This window comes from Salvelinus fontinalis, chromosome 4, assembly GCF_029448725.1.
Source record: "Salvelinus fontinalis isolate EN_2023a chromosome 4, ASM2944872v1, whole genome shotgun sequence".
NCBI lineage: Eukaryota > Metazoa > Chordata > Actinopteri > Salmoniformes > Salmonidae > Salvelinus > Salvelinus fontinalis.
The window spans coordinates 84,359,903-84,384,688 of record NC_074668.1 but is presented as its reverse complement, the minus strand read 5'-3'; the positions used below and the strand labels follow the sequence as shown (position 1 = coordinate 84,384,688).

Genomic DNA, 24,786 nt, shown 5'->3' with positions numbered 1-24,786 from the left:
GTTGAAACTGGAGCAGCAGCACGGCCAGGTGGACTGTGGACAGCAAGGAGTCATCATGCCAGGTAGTCCTGAGGCATGGTCCTAGGGCTCAGGTCCTCCGAGAGAGAAAGAAAGAAAGAGAGAATTAGAGAGAGCATACTTAAATACACACAGGACACCGGATAAGACAGGAGAAATACTCCAGATATAACAGACTGACCCTAGCCCTCCGACACATAAACTACTGCAGCATAAATACTGGAGGCTGAGACAGGAGGGGCCAGGAGACACTGTGGCCCCATCCGATGATACCCCCAGACAGGGCCAAACAGGTAGGATATAACCCCACCCACTTTTCCAAAGCACAGCCCCCACACCACTAGAGGGATGTCTTCAACCACCAACTTACCATCCTGAGACAAGACCGAGTATAGCCCACAAAGATCTCCGCCACGGCACAACCCAAGGGGGGCCAACCCAGACAGGAAGACCACGTCAGTGACTCAACCCACTTAAGTGACACACCCCTCCTAGGGACGGCATGGAAGAGCACCAGTAAGCCAGTGACTCAGCCCCTGTAATAGGGTTAGAGGCAGAGAATCCCAGTGGAGAGAGGGGAACCGGCCAGGCAGAGACAGCAAGGGCGGTTCGTTGCTCCAGAGCCTTTCCGTTCACCTTCACAATCCCGGTTCAGACTACACTCAATCATATGACCTACTGAAGAGATGAGTCTTCAGTAAAAACTTAAAGGTTGAGACCGAGTCTGCGTCTCTCACATGGGTAGGCAGACCATTCCATAAAAATTGAGCTCTATGGAGAAAGCCCTGCCTCCAGCTGTTTGCTTAGAAATTCTAGGGACAATTAGGAGGCCTGCGGAAAGATAGGTAGGAGCAAGCCCATGTAATGCTTTGTAGGTTAGCAGTAAAACCTTGAAATCAGCCCTTGCCTTAACAGGAAGCCAGTGTAGGGAAGCTAGCACTGGAGTAATATGATCAAATGTTTGGGTTCTAGTCAGTATTCTAGCAGCTGTATTTAGCACTAACGGAAGTTTTATTTAGTGCTTTATCCGGGTAGCCAGAAAATAGAGCATGCAGTAGTCTAACCTAGAAGTAACAAAAGCATGGATACATTTTTCTGCATCATTTTTGGACAGAAAGTTTCTGATTTTTGCAATGTAACGTAGATGGAAAAAAGCTGTCCTTGAAACAGTCTTGACATTTTCGTCAAAAGAGAGATCAGGGTCCAGAGTAAAGCCGAGGTCCTTCACAGTTTTATTTGAGACGACTGTACAACCCTCAAGATTAATTGTCAGATTCAACAGAAGATCTCTTTGTTTCTTTGGACCTAGAACAAGCATCTCTGTTTTGTTCGAGTTTAAAAGTAGAACGTTTGCAGCCATCCACTTCCTTATGTCTGAAATACAGGCTTCTAGTGAGGGCAATTTTGGGGCTTCACCATGTTTCATTGAAATGTACAGCTGTCTGTCATCTGCATAGCAGTGAAAGTTAACATTATGTTTTTGAATGACATCCCCAAGAGGTAAAATATATAGTGAAAACAATAGTGGTCCTAAAACGGAACCTTGAGGAACACCGAAATGTACAGTTGATTTGTCAGAGGACAAACCATTCACAGAGACAAACTGATATCTTTCCGACAGATAAGATCTAAACCAGGCCAGAACTTATCAAAAATAAATTTCGGATTGTTCCTATTTTAGTCAATTAAGTTGGAAAAATAGGATGATCGAGCATCAGTGAGCTCTTCGATACTGCACGGTACTGTCTTTCCAAGCTAGTCGGAAGACTTCCAGTTTGGTGTGGCGCCATTTCCATTCCAATTTACTGGAAGCTTGGAAGTATTTTCTGTATACCAGGGAGCTAGTTTCTTATGACAAATGTTTTTAGTTTTAGGGGTGCAACTACATCTAGGGTATTGCGCAAGGTTAAATTAAGTTCCTCATTTGGGTGGTTGACTGATTTTTGTCCTCTGACGTCCTTGAGTAGGCAGAGGGAGTCTGGAAGGGCATCAAGGAATCTTTGGGTTGTCTGAGAATTTATAGCACAACTTTTGATGCTCCTTTGGTTGAGGTCTGAGCAGATAATTTTTGCAATTGCAAACATAATAAAATGGTGGTCCGATAGTCCAGGATTATGAGGAAAAACATTAAGATCCACAACATTTATTCCATGGGACAAAACTAGGTCCAGAGTATGACTGTGGCAGTGAGTAGGTCCAGAGACATGTTGGACAAAACCCACTGAGTCGATGATGGCTCCGAAAGCCTTTTGGAGTGGGTCTGTGGACTTTTCCATGTGAAAATTAAAGTCACCAAAAATTTGAATATTAACTGCTATGACTACAAGGTCCGATAGGAATTCAGGGAACTCAGTGAGGAACGCTATAAAAAGTGATTGAGTAGTGTCACGCCCTGACCATAGTTTGCGTTGTATGTTTCTATGTTTTGTTTGGTCAGGGTGTGATATGAGTGGGCATTCTATGTTGTATGTCTAGTTTGTCTGTTTCTATGTGTTTGGCCTGATATGGTTCTCAAGAGGCAGGTGTTAGTCGTTGTCTCTGATTGGGAGCCATATTTATGTGGCCTGTTTTGTCATTGTGGGTTGTGGGTGATTGTTCCTGTTCCTGGACTGTTTTGTCTTCGTTCGTTTGTCGGTTTAGTGTTCTTTGTTCAAGTATCCTTATTAAAATGGATACTTACCACGCTGCACCTTGGTCCTCCTCTCTTTCGCCTAACGACGAGCGTTACAAGTAGGCTGCATAGATTTCATGACTAGAAGCTCAAAAGACGAAAACGTCATTTTTTTTTTTGTGAATTTAAATTTGCTATCGTAAATGTTAGCAGCACCCACTTTAGCGGGATGCACGGGGGATATGGTCACTAGTGTAACCAGGATGCACAGGGGGATATGATCACTAGTGTAACCAGGAGGTGAGGCCTCATTTAACACGGTAAATTCATCATGCTTAAGCTGTTTGTCAGGCCAATCACATCAAGATTATGATCAGTGATTAGTTCATTGACTATAACTGCCTTTGAAGTGAGGGATAACATTAAGTAGCCCTATTTTGAGTTAACCGTAGAACATCAAATAGCCACAAAATGTAATTTAAAAAATCAGTAGTTAAAAATGTTCATAGAGTAAGTAACTAGGCCTATATAAATGCCCTAATCAGAAAGATTTTTTCAGAAGTTTGTCAGTCGTAGACCCACCTAGGCCTCAATCTGAAATCAATAGACAAAATTTCAACTTCATCATTGTACTTGCAGGGAGAATAAAACTTTATAGGCACGTCATTGTTATATAGTAGATACCAAATACTCTTTACAATGCCTTTTATGGGCCTGTAACAGCTGTTGGAAGGAGAGGACCAAGGTGCAGTGTGGTACATGTCCATATTTATTAAATGAACACTGAAATAACAAAGATAACGACCAAAACAGTTCTGGCTGATGCAGACACACAACAGAAAACAACTACCCACAAAACACAGGTGGGATGAGGCTACCTAAGTATGGTTCTCAATCAGAGACAACGATAGACAGCTGCCTCTGATTGAGAACCACACTGGCCAAACACATAGAAATATAAAACATAGAACAAAAACATAGAATGCCCACCCCAACTCACGCCCTGACCAAACCAAAATAGAGACATAACAAAGGAACTAAGGTCAGGGCGTGACAGGGCCATAGTTCCAGTACCTCAAGTCTGGTTTGTTCAACATTATACTGCCAGTATGATTATGGAAAGGGTTGCCAAAATACTAAGTGGAATATGCCTTTCCATTACTGCAGCATTAAATTATCCAGTGCTCAAATGCTCTTTTGATAACAAAGATTTATTTAAGAAATGTGTGTCGGTGGTTTGTCACACTCAGCGAATATTTAGCACAATCCACTTAGTTTCCTTCGTAGCATAATGGCTCTGTTGAATGAGCTCCAAGTGAAATCTTGACTATCTGCCGTGCTTGACTTGGACTGAAATAGGTGTCAGTACTAATGTTGGGTGCCTGTACTGTTTATATTTAGGTGCAAGAGCTCCACAATACTTTTAGGCTAATATTCTATTAGAGGAACAGGATCTCCACAATACTTTTGAGATAATATTCTATAAGAGGAACAGGAGCTCCACAGTAATTTTGAGATAATATTCTATAAGAGGAACAGGAGCTCCACAGTAATTTTGAGATAATATTCTATAAGAGGAACAGGAGCTACACAGTATTTTTGAGATAATATTCTATAAGAGGAACAGGAGTTACACAGTACTTTTGAGATAATATTCTATAAGAAGAACAGGAGTTACACAGTACTTTTGAGATAATATTCTATAAGAGGAACAGGAGTTACACAGTACTTTTGAGATAATATTCTATAAGAGGAACAGGAGCTCCACAGTAGAAAAATGTAGGTGCCGGTCCTCAGCTCCGGTGAGCTCCTGCCCAAGTCAAGCACTGACTATCTGACAAAGGTGGTTTATATGTAATAAATAATGTGCTGCTGGCTACAAATGACATCCCAATGTTGTAAACAATGACATTTAAGAGCTCTATTTCAGAATCATTATGCTTAGTCTGATTCTTAAAATGGATTGCAATAGAAAATAACACAACAGCCTTATATGTTGCCATCCTATATACTGCAAAAAGTAGATTGCCAACAGCTGTATCTATTCATAATAATAACATTGTAATATTAGCCTAAAATGGGAGATCAAGTCATTATAAAGTAAATTGTATATCTTACTGATCATTATTTCTGCTCTTGAATACCCATATAAGCAATGACTACATTTCTGAGGGATCACCATATCAGGTTTGCTCTTGCTGTTTGAAGACAACATGGACATTATATGTTATTTTACCTTTATTTAACTAGGCAAGTCAGTTAAGAACAAATTCTTATTTTCCATGACGGCCTAGGAACAGTGGGTTAACTGCCTGTTCAGGGGCAGAACGACAGATTTGTACCTTGTTAGCTCGGGGATTTGAACTTGCAACCTTTCGGTTACTAGTCCAACGCTCTAACCACTAGGCTACCCTGTAGGTGATACTGTAATAAAGTGTATGCTCTTATTGATGAACTGAAGTGCTGAAAGTATAGCAATATTAACTGTAATATACTGCGTAAATATCCCACTTTACACATACTTAGTAAATGATAATGACACTGTAATTAAATCAAGATACATTGTAGTTCACATCTAGAAAAATACATTTATTAGTGAGAGTCCACAAAACATACTGTATGTGGCACAGATACTTGATAATAGAATAAAAGATGGCGCTTCAATCAAAACAGGTTCAATTCCATTCATGTGTTTTAGAGAGGGAGTATACACTGACATCATCAGTCCTCAAATTCCATGAACAGCATCTACAGTAAAACTGTTTTAAAAAATCACAAAAAACAAGTGGTAACAAACACTTTAGTGAGAATGTCATGAATGGAGGCCACCTGGTCTTAGAGCATTTCATATTATTATTTACGTCAATCCAAGACACTGTCTTATGTAACCATACCAAACATAACATATACTAATTTGATTATATTTACTATGTTACGTCTAGTCTATGAGACCAGGCTGATGGAGGATATGCTGCACCTGTTATAAATCTTCTAGGGATGCTTTATAAGCCCAAGCACTACGACGTATTGAAATGATCAGGAAATAAACAAAAAGGCAATTCAATCAATTTTAGTTTTATTTATTTTTAAATGTACAGGTGCAAACATAATGCTGATGGAGTATTGTGTTTTGTTCTTGTAGACATAATGATGATGATGATGCAATAAAGTTGCTGAAACTCAAAAAGGTGTTTTTGTGATGGATATTTTCAAATCACAGAAAACTACACACTAACTTTGACAGAAACCTTGAACCCAAAGGTATCCATCAATTTTTCTTTACACCACATAAGAGAAAACGTTTGAAACGTTATAAAGGGTAGCCAATAAGCAATTACTCAAGTGGACAAAAACACATTGGATTCAATTGAAGTAGCCTTGGTATTTATAAAGCTATTCAAGGCATGGCTATTAACTCTTCTGTGTTGGTTGGCTGTAACATCTAAGGCCTAGATTCCTTTAAGCCAGTTACATACAACACGATTTTCCATAAGATTTCAAAAACTATGTAGTGTATTGCATGTGAACGTTTCAAGCTCTCAGGTAAAGAAGTCTTTGGAAATGGCTTCCACAAAGTTAGGTGCCGACATGAGGATACCGATGGTGCAGAGGATGGTGAAGAGAGAGAAGGCCATGAGACAGAGACGGTCGATCACTGACGCCGCAAACTTCCACTCGTTGCACACCAACTCATCCTCATCTTGGTCGCGGAAACGCTTGGCGATGTAGCGCACCTCATCCAGGATCTTGGCCAGATCGGGCTCCAGGCTCCCCGCCGAAGAGGTGGGCCGCGTGGGCAAGAGCACCTCGTCCTCCCTCCCACCACACACCAGACGGCCGCACAGCACCCCGGAGTCGGGGGAGGTGGCAGCTGTAGCGTAGTGCATGCTCTCCAGGCCGATGTAGAGCATGTTGCCGTTGGTGGAGTGGGGGGCTGAGGCGCTGGCGTTCAGGTCCAGGCTGGTGAGGCTCCCACGGGGATGCTTGTTGTGGCAGGCCGGGCGTACACGGTCCTCACCGGGCCGCTTCATACGCAGGAACCAGGCGCACCAGTTGAGCAGAATCACCCGAGTCTTCACACAATCAGAAAGGAAAACCAGAATGAATCTACTGTGCACGGCAGTGTACTGACTGGAGATACTAAGAGATAGAATATGAAACTTTTACTCAAATCCTACCAGCATGATTCATTTGAATGAGGTGTTCTGACACTCAGTGGTCAGTGGTGACAATCGCATGGCAACAGTGTTCCCTGGCCCTTCACGCTATCATGGCTGCCTAATCCTCCCCTGCTTCCAATTGTCCAAATGTCTTCCTCAGCCCTCCACTATGATAGCCAATGTTCTAGCACAAAATGGCTGCTGGGCATCACTCAGATTGGTGCTACACATTGTCAGTGAATGACTTCCCCCTTCCCAGGCAAAGGGTTTTGAGACCTATTATAAAGCACTCTACCACTGAAAGGCTTTCTTTGGCAGAATCACAACAATGGGAGTCCGGATGTAGAAATAGTGAGTAAGTAATAAGATTTCATTGTAATTTCAGATTATGGGTTTGTGTAAAAATACACTCACCCACTTAGGCATCTTGCTTCCATCAGGATCGTGGTGGTGATATTGTAAGACCAGAACCGTAGCGATCACAGAGAGACCCACAATGACCATGGTGGTGGCAAAGTACTGAGCTACAATACATACACACACACAGAGACAGAGACAGAGACAGAGACAGAGACAGAGACAGAGACAGAGACAGAGACAGAGACAGAGACAGAGAGAGAGACAGACAGAGACAGAGAGAGAGACAGACAGAGACAGAGAGAGAGAGACAGAGACAGAGAGAGAGAGACAGAGACAGAGAGAGAGACAGAGAGAGAGACAGAGAGAGAGACAGAGAGAGAGACAGAGACAGAGACAGAGACAGAGACAGAGACAGAGACAGAGACAGAGAGAGAGAGAGAGAGAGAGAGAGAGAGAGAGAGAGAGAGAGAGAGAGAGAGAGAGAGAGAGAGAGAGAGAGAGAGAGAGAGAGAGAGAGGACGGAGAGGAAGAGAGATGAATGTGGACAGAGGACTAGTGGCTAAATGACAGAACTCCCCATACCAGGAGTTATTGAAATGGGCATCATTTTATCTCAATGAGGGGTGCTCATTTGTCACTCTTCCGAATCAATATTTTTCTGGTTGAGAAATAGCCCCCCACACAATTGAGTTTGATAAATACAGAGATTAGGAATTTACACTAAGTCACTTCCAAGCCTCCAATAGCTCTTCCTCTCCTGAAGATGATGAAATTATACTGCTGGCCTTTTCAAAATGGCAGCCATTACAATTGTAATTTCCAATTTAAAAATAGACAATCTTACCGATTAGAGGTACTGAGTCAGAGGTTGCAGGCATGATCTCTGCAACCAGCAACATGAAGACGGTCAGTGAGAGCAGCACTGTTATCCCTGGAACCAAACGTAAATTAGTTAGCACTCAGGAAGGGGTTAATGTAGTCTGTGTGATTAACAGTATGGTTATTTTGGAATGTAAAATAATCCTTAAAATTATTTTAATCAGACAGTACACATTTTAATAAACACCATTTTACACATAGGCCTACCATTATTTTGCACATTTCTGAGTCGTTGTTTTTTTAACAAAATGACTTGTTATGAATACCAATCTATAATTTATTCCGGTGGAATCATCTGCTGTATTGTGTCACATTGCAGCATAATATCCCTGTGTACCCAATGGGTTGAACTGGATTTCACCAAGGTATATTGAGTGGCATTGTGTTTCTGCATTTCACTGTGCTCAGTTCTATTGTTAATCCCATCCATGTAATCAAACACTATTCTGTTTTATTATTATGCTAATTTACACAGTCTTCCGTTTCCTGCTTTTTTCAGAATCCAGTGCTGCTTCACTGGGTTTTAGTCTACAATGACAGAGGGACCTGAAATAGCAACATCTACTATTGTGGTTCATCATCATACTGCCTTGAGGCTTACAGGGTTCGAGTGGAAATGTGGAAACATCAAACACCTGTGGGTGGAGATTTAAGACAATCCCCCTTGAAGCTTGCTAATGAGCTGGCTGGGTCTCTAAGCCACTGAATTCCAGACATAGAAGGGGGCTGAATATCTTTAAGTGATTAGGTGTCAATTCCTGGGTATCTCAAAGCACACTGGCTCACCTTCCACTCGCTAGGAACTTCTCTTCTGTGTGTTCCTGACAATAACCATAGCAACAGCTACTTTTCCCAAATGTCAAACTTGTCAGCCAGGTAACAAACTGCCAGCCAGGTAACAACTCAGTAAATAAGGTGCTTGGTAGCTAAATTATTTCAATCTTAGACAAATAGTAGCCATATATCCTCAGTAGGTCCTCTGCAGCTCAGTTAGTAGAACACAGTCCTCTCCAGCTCAGTTAGTAGACCATGGCGCTTGCAACACAAGGATATTATATTGGGTTTGATTCTCGGCACCACCCATTCGTAAACCATCTATGTACGCATGACTGTAAATCGCTTTGGATGAGAAAGCATCTGCTGAATGGCATATAGGTTATCAATTGACACATTACAAAAGGGAAATGTTGAAAATATCTCCATCGAATCCGCCCAGAGTCTGAGCATGTCTGTACTAAGAAAATAAAACAAATAAGACAAAAAACAAAAGACAGTAGAAATATAATTATAAACGGCCGTGACTCACTCGATGCGTTCTCAGATTGAAGCACAATTCTCCTCTCTAAATAAAAATCTGCCAGGCATGTCTAAAATAAGACTTAAACTGAGCAGACAGCTCGCTGATTTAATTTCCGACAGCTATTGATCGTAGAGGCTTGACCTGTGACTCACTGTCAGGGATGTCAGTTATGTCCCAAATAGAACCCTTTTACCCATAGGGCTCTGGTCAAAAGGAGTGCACCATTAAGGGAATAGGGTTCCATTTGAGACACAAGAAATTGTTGGCAGGTGTGTTCACTGCACACCCAAGGACCATAAAGACAACAGCAGTGTTGACCCTGCCTGGATATTCATGTCTCTCTTTCCCCTGATCAACAGTCCCTGTCTCTGTTCAAGTCAGCCACGGCAGTTTCCTCAGAAGGAACTGAAGCTGAATACGTCTTCCGTTGTGCATTGATCACTTCTAAAAAGGCTGACAGATAATGGTGTTGGTTGGTTGATACAGTAAGTCTTGATCATAAAGGCAGATGGTGTTTTGTAATGTTTTGTAACTAAGTTTGATTCATAAATCTTTCATGTTGCATAGTGTGTAAATACTGTACTAAAAACAACACGGCAGCATTAAATCATATACATTACAGCAAGATGTTTTTCTTCTTCGTTTGAAGTTTGACTGACGACATCAAACACATTTCCTGCTTTCCCCGTCACCCCTCTAGACATCCAAACAGCTGCCACACACACAGCTCTTTTGGAGAAACACTGGGTTAATTAAGGAAACCATCTCTATTGCAGGATCCTAATCTTTCCAACGAGACGTGTAGACATACATAAATCGCCCGGCATGCCTTGATGCCTTATACAGCTCGAAGCCAACAGTCAGCACTCAGCCAGGATCTGAGAGATGGAAATGGGATTTTCAATATGATTCTCGTAGCACTGAATGATAAATCAGAGTAATCTGGAGACTGAAGCCTGACTTCTGAGAGGTGCATAAGAATTTGCTTGATGACCAACTGCTGGAGCTTTTCATGAATATTTTTTCCAGTGGCTGGTTTCCCTCAGTGTGGATTGAGTGAATACTGAGTTATAAACTCATAATAATAATAATGCATTACCTTGTGAGAAGTATAGGGTGTCTTGCCTGGCATGTAGGTTGATCCTAGCTTGAAATATACGCTTAATTGCCACACAAATCTCCCATTGACATCAATGAATATCATGATGTTTGTACATTCATTTTAGAATTTGTCACAATGAGAACTCCTTAGATGACAACCCCACACCCCTAGTTACAGTTGTTGATTTAATAACCTATTTATGTTTCATGTCCAATAGTAGTAATCCACCCAACCATCCATCCATCCAATACCCACCCACCCACACACCAACCCACGGAGCTGACCCACCCACCCACCCACCCACCCACCCACGGAGCTGACCCACCCACCCACCAACCCACCCACCCACGGAGCTGACCCAGTGATATCTTCTCCCCAGAGTCTGCAGGCAGCAGGAAGACGAGCAGGGCCAAGGTGGAGATGAGAACACATGGGATGAGGAGGTTGAGGCCATAGTAGAGGGTACGTCTACGCATCACCACAGTAAAGGTTACGTCAGGGTAAGGCTCCTTACAACAGTCGTAGAAGCGCTCGTTTCTGCGCCCCGGCACCTCTGTATCATACACCAGGAAGACAACAATATAGGAAGTCAATTACAGTTTGAGGACTCAATTTGGGCTGTACTGAAATGATTTGCATTAATGGCTGTATTCTTTCCCCAGGCAAATTAATGGTGTTTCACAGTAAGGAAACTTTTGTAAGTTAAGGATGTTGGGAGTTTGACCCTGAATCAAATGGTCCTGTTAGTTTTCATCAGTTCCCCATTACAGTAATAGTGTCTGCCATTTTTCTTTATAGGCAGTCCAACATGCAAGAAAAACTATATTCAAAGGAGTAAAGCCTACCACTGGCTGCCAGCACTGGGATGGCATTTCATAAGAAGCCCTCTCTTGGAAATACATTAGTCAATTTGCCAGGGATTCCGTCGAATCCAATTTCACTAAAGATCTGTAATGCTGAGGAAAAGCCTTTAAAATGAATTCTCCTATTTTATTTAAATGTGATCAATCATACATACAGGATCTAGCTTTTATAGTTTGACCATCGAGTTTGAAAGTTAAACTCAAAATTTAAAAATAATAGTCTGGGTATTTGCGAGTTTTCCCAAACTTCCATGCTTGTTCAAAACAGTTATTGTAATAATTTTATGTAATATTGTAATTTAGATACTTTTATCCAAAATACATACTGTAAGAAGAATATCGGTATATGGCCCATACAGGACTGGCAGCACAGTCTTCCAAACAACCTTGCCATCAGAACCCAGGTTTGTGGTGACAATATCTTGTCCAATACTGGCCAGCCACTAACTCTTACCCACTAGGTCCCACTCTCCATTGGGGATGTAACCTGTGATATCTGCCTCAATCATCTGTAGGTCCAGAGACCAGCCCCCATAGGTCCAAGAGCCAAATTTCAGGTCACACCTCTGGAGATCAAAGGGAAACCAGCGCACATCGATGTAGCAGGTGCTCTTGAAGATGCCTGTGTTGGAACATGAAGAGGAGAGAGGAGAGAAACATGAGGAGAGAAAGAGAGGGAGATAAATGGGAGGGTTGGAGAGAGAGAGAGAGAGAGAGAGAGAGGGAGAAACAAAAGTTGGAGCTAGAGAGATCATTTTCAGAGGGTATAAAGATATGAAAGACAGAGTCCTATACACCACACCAACAGTGAAGACAGTCCTATACACCACAACAGTCCTATACACCACAACAACAGTCCTATACACCACATCAACAGTAAATACAGAGTCATATACACCACAACAACAGTAAAGACAATCCTATACACCACAACAGTCATATACACCACAACAACAGTCCTATACACCATATCAACAGTAAAGACAGTCCTATACACCACAACAACAGTAAAGACAGTCCTATACACCACAACAACAGTAAAGACAGTCCTATACACCACAACAACAGTAAACAACAGTCCTATACACCACAACAACAATCTATACACCACAACAGTAAACAACAGTCCTATACACCACAACAACAGTAAAGATAGTCCTATACACCACAACAACAGTAAAGACAGTCCTATACACCACAACAACAGTAAAGACAGTCTTACTGTATACACCACAACAACAGTAAATACAGTCCTATACACCACAACAGTAAACAACAGTCCTATACACCACAACAACAGTAAATACAGTCCTATACACCACAACAACAGTAAAGACAATCCTATACACCACAACAGTCCTATACACCACAACAACAGTAAAGACAGTCTTACTGTATACACCACAATAACAGTAAATACAGTCCTATACACCGCAACAACAGTAAAGACAGTCCTATACACCACAACAACAGTAAAGACAGTCCCATACACCACAACAACAGTAAAGACAGTCCCATACACCACAACAACAGTAAATACAGTCTCATACATCACAACAACAGTAAAGACAGTCCTATACACCACAACAACAGTCCTATACACCACAACAACAGTAAAGACAGTCCCATACACCACAACAACAGTAAAGACAGTCATATACACAACAACAACAGTAAAGACAGTCCTATACACCACAACAACAGTAAAGACAGTCCTATACACCACAACAACAGTAAAGACAGTCCTATATACCACAACAACAGTCCTATACACCACAACAACAGTAAAGACAGTCCTATACACCACAACAACAGTAAAGACAGTCCTATACACCACAACAGAGAACTCAAATCAGAAAAATAGGAATGAGTGCCCAGTAATACATCATGAGAAAGACAGGCATAAAACATCTTCATCTTTATTGAAGAAAACTATTAGAGGATAAGGAGATAACTCTCTGGTGGGAGACAAAGGCCATAAAAGAGAAGGCAGTGCAAAATGGTTTTCCATTTACATGCAATGGAGACCGGCCCACAAAGACAAATGCCCGAAAATGTAATTTGGTTCTGAACACTGATCTTCTCTACACCGTTTCTGCCTGCCTCTTCACTCATACTGCTCAACCATTGTGGTCTTACCCGAGTGATAAAGCATTGATAAAGCTTTGTGCCATAATGGTTTGTCTGATTGAACAAGTGTTCATTTTGAAAAGTTAGGAAGCAATTTGTCCACAACGCCACTATCAATTCAGAGGACATCTAGTAATGGGCTATTTCCAGCCATATTGATTTGGATGCTGAGGTACAGACACCCAGTGTTGTCTTCCAGTAAGGGAAAAGTAAGAGGGAACAGAACAGTAATCACCCACACTGACAGGATGAGGACGTACTCACGTGGTAAACGTCTGTCTGTCTGTCTGTCTGTCTGTCTGTCTGTCTGTGTGTTTTGGAGGAGCGGAGTTGATAAGCCAGTGTCATGGCTCTTTTGACGCTGTGTGTCTTGATAGTTCTGGTTCAGTAAGGGCTTGGTCAGACAGCACCTACTCTACAGTATATTACGGGGCTTGGTCAGACAGCACCTACTCTACAGTATATTACGGGGCTTGGTCAGACAGCACCTACTCTACAGTATATTAAGGGGCTTGGTCAGACAGCACCTACTCTACAGTATATTAAGGGCTTGGTCAGACAACACCTACTCTACAGTATATTACGGGGCTTGGTCAGACAGCACCTACTCTACAGTATATTAAGGGGCTTGGTCAGACAGCACCTACTCTAGAGTATATTAAGGGCTTGGTCAGACAGCACCTACACTACAGTATATTAAGGAGCTTGGTCAGACAGCACCTACACTATAGTATATTAAGGAGCTTGGTCAGACAGCACCTACTCTACAGTATATTACGGGGCTTGGTCAGACAGCACCTACTCTACAGTATATTAAGGGGCTTGGTCAGACAGCACCTACTCTACAGTATATTACGGGGCTTGGTCAGACAGCACCTACTCTACAGTATATTAAGGGGCTTGGTCAGACAGCACCTACACTACAGTATATTAAGGAGCTTGGTCAGACAGCACCTACTCTACAGTATATTACGGGGCTTGGTCAGACAGCACCTACTCTACAGTATATTAAGGGCTTGGTCAGACAGAACCTACACTCAGAGCCGGGCGGCCCTATACGCTCACTACGCAAGTTGCGTAGGGCCCCACAAATTACGCAAGGGCCCCGCCTCCCCCTTGTGTCAATGATAACAACTTCGATGAGAGGATGAAGCAGAACTATCCTTCTGGTCACGAAAAGAGCGGGAAAAAAACACCATGTGAGTGAATTGCGGGAACAGTAATCAATAACCATCAAGTATTCAGCCAAGCCATAGTATAAATAGTATTTTATACTTGAAAATGTATAAAAGGAAATCTGGGGGAGCCAGTTGGAATGGGCCTGATGCAGCTGATAAAATAGTATTGTTATCTATAATTTACAGGTGCTGTGCTTAAGTTTGTCAGTAGAGGAGATGCTGGATCATCAGCCCGTACAAACACAGACTCAGTTGATCCACATCCAGCCTCAGCCAGATCTAACACAGACCCAGTACATCCAGCCTCAGACAGTACTAACACAGACCCAGTACATCCAGCCTCAGACAATACTAACACAGACCCAGTACATCCAGCCTCAGACAGTACTAACACAGACCCAGTACATCCAGCCTCAGCCAGTACTAACACAGACCCAGTACAGCCAGCTTCAGCAAATACTAACACAGACCCAGTACAGCCAGCTTCAGCAAATACTAACACAGACCCAGTACAGCCAGCTTCAGCAAATACTAACACAGACCCAGTACATCCAGCTTCAGCAAATACTAACACAGACCCAGTACAGCCAGCTTCAGCAAATACTAACACAGACCCAGTACTGGCAGCTTCAGCAAGTACTAACACAGACCCAGTACAGCCAGCTTCAGCCAGCACTAACACAGACCCAGTACAGACGTCTTCAGCCAGCACTAACACAGACCCAGTACAGACGTCTTCAGCAAATACTAACACAGACCCAGTACAGACGTCTTCAGCCAGCACTAACACAGACCCAGTACAGCCGTCTTCGGCAAATACTAACACAGACCCAGTACAGACGTCTTCAGCCAGCACTAACACAGACCCAGTACAGACGTCTTCAGCAAATACTAACACAGACCCAGTACTGGCAGCTTCAGCAAGTACTAACACAGACCCAATACATCTGGCTTCAGCAAGTACTAAAACAGACCCAGTACAGCCAGCTTCAGCCAGTACTAAAACAGACCCAGGTGAAGTACAGGCATCCTCAGCCAGTACTAACACAGACCCAGGTAAAGTACAGGCAGCCTCAGCCAGTACTAACACAGACCCAGGTGAAGTACAGGCAGCCTCAGCCAGTACTAACACAGACCCAGATATAGTACAGGCAGCCTCAGCCAGTACTAACACAGACCCAGGTGAAGTACAGGCAGCCTCAGCCAGTACTAACACAGACCCAGGTGAAGTACAGTCAGCCTCAGCCAGTACTAACACAGACCCAGGTGAAGTACAGTCAGCCTCAGCCAGTACTAACACAGACCCAGGTGAAGTACAGTAGTTGAAACACTCAACCAGGTGAAAACCAAATATGGAGTATTGCTGAACTTCAGCACTGCCTCTCAGATGTCCAGTACATCTTTAAAGGCTCACTGCATGGAAGTTGAAAACACTCTAACCTTCAGAGATGACTGTGACATCAGTGGAATGGATCTGGCACACGAGATTCAGAATTGACCTGATCTGCCATCAGACAAGATGACTGCCTTTGAGCTGCTTTCCTTTCTCTGTGAGAAAAACCTGGAGGAACTCTGTCCTAACCTTTTCAAAATGAAAGCTCATCAAAAGCTACCTGAGGTCTTCCATGTCACAGGAACGTTTGAGTGGTCTGGCCATCATGAGTAGAAATCATGACGTGGGGAAACGCATGTCCTATTATGACATCATTGATGATTTTGCCTAAAGAAAGTGCAGAACAGGAATATTTCAATGGTGAGATTTTAATTCAAACATTCAAATGTTTACACACTTAGTAACATTTAAGATTGTATAGCAGAGGTGCATTTGTGTAAATGACTTCTTAACTAACTATGTGACATACTTTCTCAATATCTTCCAGACAGTCCAGACAGACTGGTGCCCATGAATGATAATGAAAATGCCCAGGCTGTAGAGGGAACCAAAGTTAATCACATAGCTGTATACAGTTGAAGTCGGAAGTTTACATACACCTTAGCCAAATACATTTAATTTTCACAATTCCTGACATTTAATCCTAGTAAAAATCCCCTGTCTTAGGTCAGTTAGGATCACCATTTTGTTTTAAGAATTTAAAAGGTCAGAATGATAGTAGAGAGAATGATTTATTTCAGCTTGTATTTCTTTCATCACATTCTCAGTGGGTCAGAAGTTTACATACACTCAATTAGTATTTGGTAGCATTGTTTAACTTGGGTCAAACGTTTTGGGTAGCCTTCCACAAGCTTCCCACAATAAGTTGGGTGAATTTTGGCCCATTCCTTTGGATGGGCCAACTTTGGAAGTATGCTTGGGGTCATTGTCCATTTTGAAGACCCATTTGCGACCAAGCTTTAACTTCCTGACGGATGTCTTGAGATGTTGCTTCAATATGTCCACATAATTTTCCTCCTTCATGATGCCATCTATTTTGTGAAGTGCACCAGTCCCTCCTGAAGCAAAGCACCCCCACAACATGATGCTGCCACCCCCCGTGCTTCACTGTTGGGATGGTGTTCTTCGGCTTGCAAGCCTCCCCCTTTTTCCTCCAAACATAACGATGGTCAATATGGCCAAACAGTTCTATTTTTGTTTCATCAGACCAGAGGACATTTCTCCAAAAAGTACGATCTTTGTCCCCATGTGCAGTTGCAATCCCTAGTCTGGCTTTTTAATGGCAGTTTTGGAGGAGTGGCTTCTCTTTGCTGAGCGGCCTTTCAGGTTATGTCGATATAGGACTCGTTTTACTGTGGATATAGATACTTTTGTACCTGTTTCCTCCAGCATCTTCACAAGGTCCTTTGTTGTTGTTCTGGGATTGATTTGCACTTTTTGCACCAAAGTACGTTCATCTCTAGGAGACAGAACTAGTCTCCAACCTGAACGGTATGACGGCTGCACGGTCCCATGGTGTTTATACTTGCGTACTATTGTTTATACCGATGAACGTGATATCTTCAGGCATTTGGAAATTGCTCCCAAGGATGAATCAGGCTTGTGGAGGTCACAATTTTTTTTCTGAGGTCTTGGCTGATTTCTTTTGATTTTCAAATGATGTCAAGCTAAGAGGCACTGAGTTTGAAGGTAGGCCTTGAAATACATCCACAGGTACACCTCAAATTGACTCAAATTATGTCAATTAGCCTATCAGAAGCTTCTAAAGCCATGCCATCGTTTTCTGGAATTTTCCAAGCTGTTTAAAGACACAGTCAACTTGGTGTATGTAAACTTCTGACCCACTGGAATTGTGATACATTGAATTATCTGTGAAATAATCTGTCTGTAAACAAATGTTAGAAAAATGACTTGTGTCATGCACAAAGTAGATGTCCTAACCGACTTGCCAAAACTATAGTTTGTTACCAAGAAATTTGTGGAGTGGTTGAAAAACTAGTTTTAATGACTACAACCTAAGTGTATGTAAACCTTCGACTTCAACTGTGGGTTTAATTTGACTATTTTGAGACATATAGCTGCAGCCATAGCCTATAGGCTTATGCTTACATTGTATAGACAAAGCTAATTGTATAATATTGTGAGGACTGGACTAATTACCAAACAGCAGAGCCAAAGCTCAGTGTTATATTTTGTTATTTTCCATATTTTCTATTTTCTACAATTTCTTATTAATGTTAATGTTAGTATTCACTTAAGATTCTATAGAAAATATTATATTAAATAAATAGTGCTTGTTTATACCTCAGTCTGTTCTGTATAGGTCTACTTATTCTTAGACCAACAGATGGAGCAAACTGATTTAAAGCAGGGAGGATTGTAGTGGGAGCACTGAGGTGTCAGGTGTGACTGTGTGGCAATGGTAAATGGTTTACATGTTCTCACGGGTCAGGTAGGAGGGCCCCTTAGCAGAATGTTGATTAGGGCCCCAGGGGGGACAGGACCGGCTCTGCCTACACTACAGTATATTAAGGGCTTGGTCAGACTTCACTTACACTACAGTATCTTCCCACTTCCCAGGCCTCTGACAAAAGCAGGGTGAACAAATCTCAATCCTACACATGTTATTCTACAGAATGAACAGAGCCAATCTCAATCGTACACATGTTATTATACAGAATGAACAGAGCCAATCTCAATCCTACACATGTTATTATACAGAATGAACAGAGCCAATCTCATTCCTACACATGTTATTCTACAGAATGAACAGAGCCAATCTTATGAACCAAGCAGCACTGATGTGGAATTAAAATGTAGAATGCATTTGAAACACATCACAAATTAACGTCAATGCAATGGAGGAAACACTCGATGGATACGAAGTAATCTAACTAATAAAACTAGTTTGTTAGGGAATCAGACTGTCGGCCAAAGTAAAACAGAAACTAAAAAATACTTGTACTTATTGTGTTGTCTGAAGACAAAATAAGAATGACAGTGTTGAAGATTGTAGCAACTGAAAAAAATCTACTCCGCACCCAACCACAGTTAAAAAGGTAGTTTAAAGGCCCAGTGCAGTCAAAAACGTGATTTCCTGTGTTTTATATATATTTCCACACTATGAGGTTGGAATAATACTGTGAAATTGTGAAAATTATGATAATGCCCAGTTGTTTTCAGAAGAGCTGTTTAAAAATACATTTCAGCCTGTTTTGGTGTTATGGAGTTTTGGCCTGCCTGGTGACATCACCAGGCAGTGAATTAGTTAATAGACCAATAAGAAAGAGAGTTCCAAACCTCTCTGCCAATAACAGCTAGTTTTCAGTTGTCCCCTCCCCACTCAGACCACTACCAGACAGTCCTAGCTGAATTCTTGCTTGAGAAATCTTGCTTGAGAAGCCATTTTTGTTTCTTTTTGACCAGTTTAATTGAAAACTATCACAGTAAGTTACTTAATTGTTACCCAGAAATAATTTGATAGAGATAAAAACATCTGCATCGGCCCTTTAACATTGTGTTTTCACACCCACAGCTCCTTGGTAGAATGTTGCAATTCTATATGAGAAGATTCTACCACCTACTGTTCTCTTTGATATCTTCAGGGACTGTGGCTGTGTCTCGAATGGCACCCGATTCCCTACATGTGATGTTGGCTTAGTCAAAAGTAGTGCATGTGAACTACATAGGGAATAGGGTGCTGTTTGGGACGTACCATGATGACCTGCATCCTGATTGACTGAAGGGAAGTTACAGGAGGATTGTCGGGTCTCTTGGGTGGGAGAAAAAAAAACATGGACAAGCTAGAAAAGTAACAAATAAATTGATTTAATCTGCAGTGAAGTGGGGCTAAAACTGGAGTGGTCTTGTATTGGTTGGAATGAAAGACACAGTATTCTAATTATCTTCTTCCTCTTCTTCTTCGTAATTCTTCTTACTATTATTATTCTGCACCAATTTCAGGCCCCCAGAAGTGTAGAAATGGACAGATAATAATAGGGCAACATTTAAGTAGTGTATTTTGTGATAATACAAAGACATGTATTTCAAAGTAATATTTCTCTACTGACAGAATGGTGCTAAATCTGCTTAGTGCGGATATCAAATGTCCAAAAATATTAGATTGGGTTAACTGGGTTCATTTCACTTACAGTATAAGTACTGTAGAAAAATCCCACTCAACCACAATCAATTGCATTTCTTTCTCACGCTGGGTTAAATGTTGAGAATGGTTTATTGTCATATCTGGACACATCTTTAAAAGCAGCAATCAGCAGTGGAAACGATAACAAAGCAAACTCCCTGCCACTGTTTCACTAAAAAGCTGAGGGATGGGGCTAGAGAAATGCAACCACTCAAATTCATATACAGAGCTATAGATGCAAGGACTGACCAGCCATGATATCAAAATTATAGTTTAAACCATGTTTTGAGGCTATAGAGTGTTTATTTACAAACATTGGAATAAAACAAACGTATATTTTGGGTTACAATGGGGTACGACAGTTGAACTAAGCTCATGGGGCATTTATAAGTTATATTCTTAAATAATCAATAGGTACATTTATTTCATAAATCCAAAAATGGATGTAGCTACTGCAGATTCCCCCTTTAAAGAACAGATGGTCAATTGAACATAGTGGTAGAGCTTTCAGAATCATCTGATATCAAAGATGAAATTGGATTATGGTTCTGGGATGTTAGACGAAACAATAAATAAAGTGCTTTGAAAGCCAAAACATCCTTCCTACCGCGATATTGATCTAATGACTGACTGTGCATTTGGCTTGTGCAGTGGAGGTCAGATAGTCCAAGCAAGACTAGCCTCACTGTGGCGTCATCTTCCCTGAAACCTGACATTAACTCAAGGTAACTGAAACAAGTAGAGTGAATGCAAAAATCCTTCCTTACCCCAGAATAATTCAACAGGTCAATACATGTTGTCAAGCTGGGCTAAAGTGCGTTTGGGTACACTTTCTTTCCAGGAGTAGAGTGAAGTTAATGGTTAAGGTTATGATTGGGGGAGGGGAAGCTGATCCTGGATATGTACAGTTGCTTGCAAAAGTATTCACTCCCCTTGGCATTTTTCCTATTTTGTTGCAAAACATGTAATTTAAATAGATTTTTATTTGGATTTAATGTAATGGACATACACAAAATAGTCCAAATTGCCGAAGTGAAATGAAAATAAATAAATAAATAAATAAATACGAAAAGATCTGGTGCAACCAATTACCTTCAGAAGTCACGCAATTAGTTAAATAAAGTAAACCTGTGTGCAATCTAAGTGTCACATGATCTCAGTATATATACACCTGTTCTGAAAGGCCCCAGAGTCTGCAACACCACTAAGCAAGGGACATCACCTAGAAAGCGGCACCATGAAGACCAAGGAGCTATCCAAACATGTCAGGGACAAAGTTGTGGAGAAGTACAGATCAGGGTTGGGTTATAAAAAATATCAGAAATGTTGAACATCCCACGGAGCACTATTAAATCCATTATTAAAAAATTGAAAGAATATGGCACCACAACAAACCTGCCAAGAGAGGGCCGCCCACCAAAACTCATGGACCAGGCAAGGAGGGCATTAATCAGAGAGGCAACAAAGAGACCAAAGATAACCCTGAAGGATCTGCAAAGCTCCACAGCGGAGATTGGACTTTCTGTCCATAGGACCACTTTAAGCCGTACACTCCACAGAGCTGGGCTTTACGTTAGAGTGGCCAGAAAAAAGCCATTGCTTAAATAAAAAAATAAGCAATCACGTTTGGTGTTCGCCATTAGGCATGTGGGAGACTCCCCAAACATATGGAAGAAGGTACTCTGGTCAGATGAAACTAAAATTGCCATCAAGGAAAACGCTATGTCTGGCGCAAACCCAACACCTCTCATCCCCCCGAGAACACCATCCCCACAGTGAAGCACGGTGGTAGCAGCATCATGCTGTGGGGATGTTTTTCATCGGCAGGGACTGGGAAACTGGTCAGAATTGAAGGAATGATGGACGGCGCTAAATACAGGGAAATTCTTGAGGGAAATCTGTTTCAGTCTTCTAGAGATTTGAGACTAGGATAGAGGTTCACATTCCAGCAGGACAATGACCATAAGCATACTGCAAAAGCAACACTCGAGTGGTTTAAGGGGAAACATTTAAATGTCTTGGAATGGCCTAGTCAAATCCCAGAACTCAATCTAATTGAGAATCTGTGGTATGACTTAAAGATTGCTGTACACCAGGGGAACCCATCCAACTTGAAGGAGCTGGAGCAGTTTTGCCTTGAAGAATGGGCAAAAATCTCAGTGGCTAGATGTGCCAAGCTTATAGAGACATACCCCAAGAGACTTGCAGCTGTAATTGCTACAAAAGGTGGCTCTACAAAGTATTGACTTGGGGGGATGAATAGTTATGCACGCTCAAGTTTTCCGTTTCTTTGTCTTCTTGTTTGTTTCACAATAAAAAATCTTCAAAGTGGTAGGCATGTTGTGTAAATCAAATGATACAACCCCTCCCCCCCCAAAGTCTATTTTAATACCAGGTTGTAAGGCAACAAAATAGGTAAAAAAAACAAGGGGGGTGAGTACTTTCGCAAGCCACTGTACCTAGGGGAAACTTTATATTTATATTTCTGTTTCACCTTCATTTAACCAGGTAGGCCAGTTGAGAACAAGTTCTCATTTACAACTGCAACCTGACCAAGATAAAGCAAAGCAGTGCAACACAAACAACAACACAGAGTTACACATGGAATAAACAAACGTCCATGCAATAACACAATAAAAAAGTCTATATACAGGGTGTGCAAATTAAGTAAGATTTTGAGGTAAGGCAATAAATAGGCCATAGTGGCGAAATAATTACAATTTAGAAATTAAACACTGGAGTGATAGATGTGCAGAAGATGAATGTGCAAGTAGAGGTACTGGAAGGAGAGTTTACAGTCTAACCAGACACCTAGGTATTTGTAGTTGTCCACATATTCTAAGTCAGAACCGTCCAGAGTAGTGATGCTCGATGGGCGGGCAGGTGCGGGCAGCGATCGGTTGAAGAGCATTGAATTAGTTTTACTTGCATTTAAGAGCAGTTGGAGGCCACGGAAGGAAAGTTGTATGGCATTGAAGCTCGTCTGGATGTTAGTTAACACAGTGTCCTAAGAAGGGCCAGAAGTATACAGAATGGTGTCGTCTGTGTAGAGGTGGATCAGAGAATCACCAGCAGCAAGAGCGACATCATTGATGTATACAGAGAAGAGAGTCGGCTCTCGAATTGAACCCTGTGGCACCCCCATAGAGACTGCCAGAGGTCCGGACAACAGGCCCTCCAATTTGACACACTGAACTCTGTCTGAGAAGTAGTTGGTGAACCAGGCGAGGCAGTCATTTGAGAAACCAAGACTGTTGAGTCTGCCGATAAGAATGCGGTGATTGACAGAGTCGAAAGCCTTGGCCAGGTCGATGAATACAGCTGCACAGTATTGTCTTTTATCGATGGCGGTTATGATATCATTTAGGACCTTGAGCGTGACTGAGGTGCACCCATGACCAGCTCGGAAACCAGATTGCATAGCGGAAAAGGTACGGTGGGATTCAAAATGGCCGGTGATCTGTTTGTTAACTTGGCTTTTGAAGACCTTAGAATGGCAGGGTAGGATAGATATAGGTCTGTAACAGTTTGGGTCTAGAGTGTCTCCCCCTTTGAAGAGGGGATGACCGCAGCAGCTTTCCAATCTTTGGGGATCTCAGACGATACAAAAGAGAGGTTGAACAGGCTAGTAATAGGGGTTGCAACAATTGCGGCGGATAATTTTAGAAAGAGAGGGTCCAGATTGTCTAGACCTGCTGATTTGTAGGGGTCCAGAACTTGCAGCTGTTTCAGAACATCAGCTATTTGGATTTGGGTGAAAGAGAAATGGGGGAGGCTTGGGCAAGTTGCAGTGGGGGGTGCAGGGCTGTTGACCGGGGTAGGGGGAGCCAGGTGGAAAGCATGGCCAGCCGTAGAAAAATGCTTATTGAATTTCTCATTTATCGTGGATTTTTCGGTGGTGACAGTGTTTCCTAGCCTTAGTGCAGTGGGCAGCTGGGAGGAGGTGCTCTTATTCTCCATGGACTTTACAGTGTCCCAGAACTTTTTGGAGTTTGTGTTACAGGATGCACATTTCTGTTTGAAAAAGCTAGCCTTTGCTTTCCTAACTGCCTGTGTATATTGGTTCCTAACTTCCCTGAAAAGTTGCATATCGCGGAGGCTATTTGATGCTAATGCAGTACGGAGCAGGATGTTTGTGTGCTGGTCAAGGGCATTCAGGTCTGGAGTGAACCAAGGGCTATATCTGTTTCTGGTTCTACATCTTTTGAATGGGGCATGCTTATTTAAGATGGTGAGGAAAGCACATTTAAAGAATAACCAGGCATCCTTTACTGACGGAATGAGGTCAATATCCTTCCAGGATACCTGGGCCAGGTCGATTAGAAAGGCCTGCTCGCTGAAGTGTTTTAGGAAGCGTTTGACAGTGATGAGGGGAGGTCGTTTGACCGCGGACCCATTACGGACGCAGGCAATGAGGCAGTGATCGCTGGGATCCTGGTTGAAGATAGCAGAGGTGTATTTAGAGGGCAGGTTGGTCAGGAGGATATCTATGAGGGTGCCCGTGTTTACGGATTTGGGGTTGTACCTGGTAGGTTCCATGATAATTTGGGTGAGATTGAGGGCATCTAGCTTATACCCCAGAACCAACGGAACAGGTCCAAACCATAGAAGGTGAGCTTTTATGGTTCAGTGGAACTGACTTGGGAAA

General features: G+C 42.1%; 1 protein-coding gene across 1 annotated transcript in view; it reads right to left on the bottom strand.

Annotated features, from left to right (window-relative positions):
* Positions 1-3,380: 3,380 nt before the first annotated feature.
* Positions 3,381-24,786, bottom strand: part of LOC129854542 (neuronal acetylcholine receptor subunit alpha-7-like) — a 36,473-nt gene continuing 15,067 nt past the window's right edge. The window contains exons 6-10 of the mRNA XM_055921723.1: positions 11,748-11,915; positions 10,789-10,983; positions 7,994-8,080; positions 7,204-7,313; positions 3,381-6,702 (exon numbers count right to left, since the gene is read on the bottom strand). Coding sequence (XP_055777698.1) covers positions 6,169-6,702; positions 7,204-7,313; positions 7,994-8,080; positions 10,789-10,983; positions 11,748-11,915 — 1,094 coding nt within the window. The 3' untranslated portion in view covers positions 3,381-6,168. The remainder of the gene's footprint in view (positions 6,703-7,203; positions 7,314-7,993; positions 8,081-10,788; positions 10,984-11,747; positions 11,916-24,786) is intronic.